The 1,620-nt window shown below is 36.4% G+C and overlaps 1 protein-coding gene across 1 annotated transcript; it reads right to left on the bottom strand.

Moving 5' to 3' along the window:
- Positions 1–354: 354 nt before the first annotated feature.
- Positions 355–1,359, bottom strand: LOC129940528 (uncharacterized). The gene is made up of 2 exons (XM_056048894.1): positions 1,254–1,359; positions 355–1,188 (listed from the first exon to the last, which is right to left on the bottom strand). Exon 2 carries the CDS (start codon positions 1,150–1,152, stop codon positions 493–495), a length of 660 nt encoding a protein of 219 aa, XP_055904869.1. The 5' UTR covers positions 1,153–1,188; positions 1,254–1,359; the 3' UTR covers positions 355–492.
- Between the last annotated feature and the right edge of the window lie 261 nt (positions 1,360–1,620).

Here is a 1,620-nt window from a genome sequence, read left to right on the forward strand (position 1 = left end):
TGTACCACAGAAAATTTCCATTTGTGGAAATTATCTCTTCCTGTTAATTTGTCAAAATCTGCAAACTTTTCCATTTTGTATTCATTATTGCACGTATTCTTTATTCTACTACGCTGTCTGGGCCCATAACCTGATGAAAAACACTTCCTTTGGGTTTAAGATATTACAACAAAAAGGTCAGGTAGAGCGCATGGAAACCAATGCTCCGCCCGAGAGAATGCGAATATAAAAAGTATTCTAGAATTAAAATGCGTACTGATTTCACACCTAGATACACGGAGCAGACCCTCCGACGACTGTTAAAGTCTCCTTTCCTTCTACCAACCTGTTGAATGTATAGAGAAAACTCAACTCATTCTTCATAAGAAATCTAAAATTCTTTTTATTGACCTTTGTACGAATACAACTTAAAATTAATATAAAAAAAATATATAAACTAACTAAAAAGTATACAGCTTTTTATTTCTAGTTCTCGAGTTCAATGTTCGATCTTTATCCATCGTCTGTGAGTGTTGTGCTATTCGCCGCTGTAAAATTATCACTACCATCCTCATTGGTATCGATATTCTCCTTATCATCGGAATCCGAGGATGGAACAAAATTAAGGCGATTGATTGCGATTTTCTCGAGCAAGCTGTTGCGCAGCTTCGTCGTTGTGCCTCCGCTGCTGATTCTCTTTATTTTACTTAGCTTCTTCGGTGGTGTGTGAAGGAATACACCTTCGAATATTGTTTCGAGATTGCCTTGCAGTGGGCTATCACACATCGATTGGTTGTTACTGTTGCTGCTGACGCTCTCGGAATCACTCGGTGGGCTTATTTGGGCGTTTATGTCGTGAAGTGTTACAAAGTCTTGGGTGTTCTTCGGTTGGCCATGTGGTTTTCGGTTTCTGGTCGGGGTAATGCAGCTTTTGGTGGGCGACGAGAGAAATTCCAGGTCACTGTCTATGGGCGATGGGGATCGGCCGAGCGGTGAGAGCAGACGTATTTCGAAGATGGGCAGCTCATCTTCGCCTATTCGACTTGTGTAGCTGTCGACTTCTTTATCGAATGAAAACGATGAAATATCACTCTCGCAGGATAATGAGGAATTTGTGGAGATTTGGAGGGAGTAGCTGTCGCCTGTGGTCAGGTTTGAGTCTTTGTTGGTCATGGTTTTGGCTGGAATATTGTTCAAATTAATGTAGCTCTGTAATGAATAATTGTACATTTAATTTATTTGTGTATACATTGATTGCATTTTAAGTAAATTACGTTTTTTTATTGAAGAATTATGACCAAAAGGTGAAAATAAAAATAAATTTTTTTCGAAAAATGCATTTAATATTTTTGACAGTTAATAAAAGCAGGGCTAGCAACATGAGAAAGAAAAAAAAGTAAATAAAATAAAAATGATGGTGGTCAGTCGGAAGTGTTCAGAAAATGGATATATTTTTATCTTAAGCAAAGATGTGAACCTTATGTAAGGGTCTGCTTAAACGTTACACTTAAATTAATTCGTTAAAAAATGTTCTGTATTTGAATAAGATTATTTTGTTTTAAAATATTTTTAGCACAATTTGCAAAAGCAAATTATTCAAAAATAAAACACAAATAAATGTAATAAAAATTACAGATGGCA

This window comes from Eupeodes corollae, chromosome 1, assembly GCF_945859685.1.
Source record: "Eupeodes corollae chromosome 1, idEupCoro1.1, whole genome shotgun sequence".
NCBI lineage: Eukaryota > Metazoa > Arthropoda > Insecta > Diptera > Syrphidae > Eupeodes > Eupeodes corollae.

Coding starts and splice junctions, on each gene's coding strand:
- LOC129940528 (XM_056048894.1), bottom strand. CDS start 1,152: ATGACCAACAAAGACTCAAACCTGACCACAGGCGACAGCTACTCCCTC.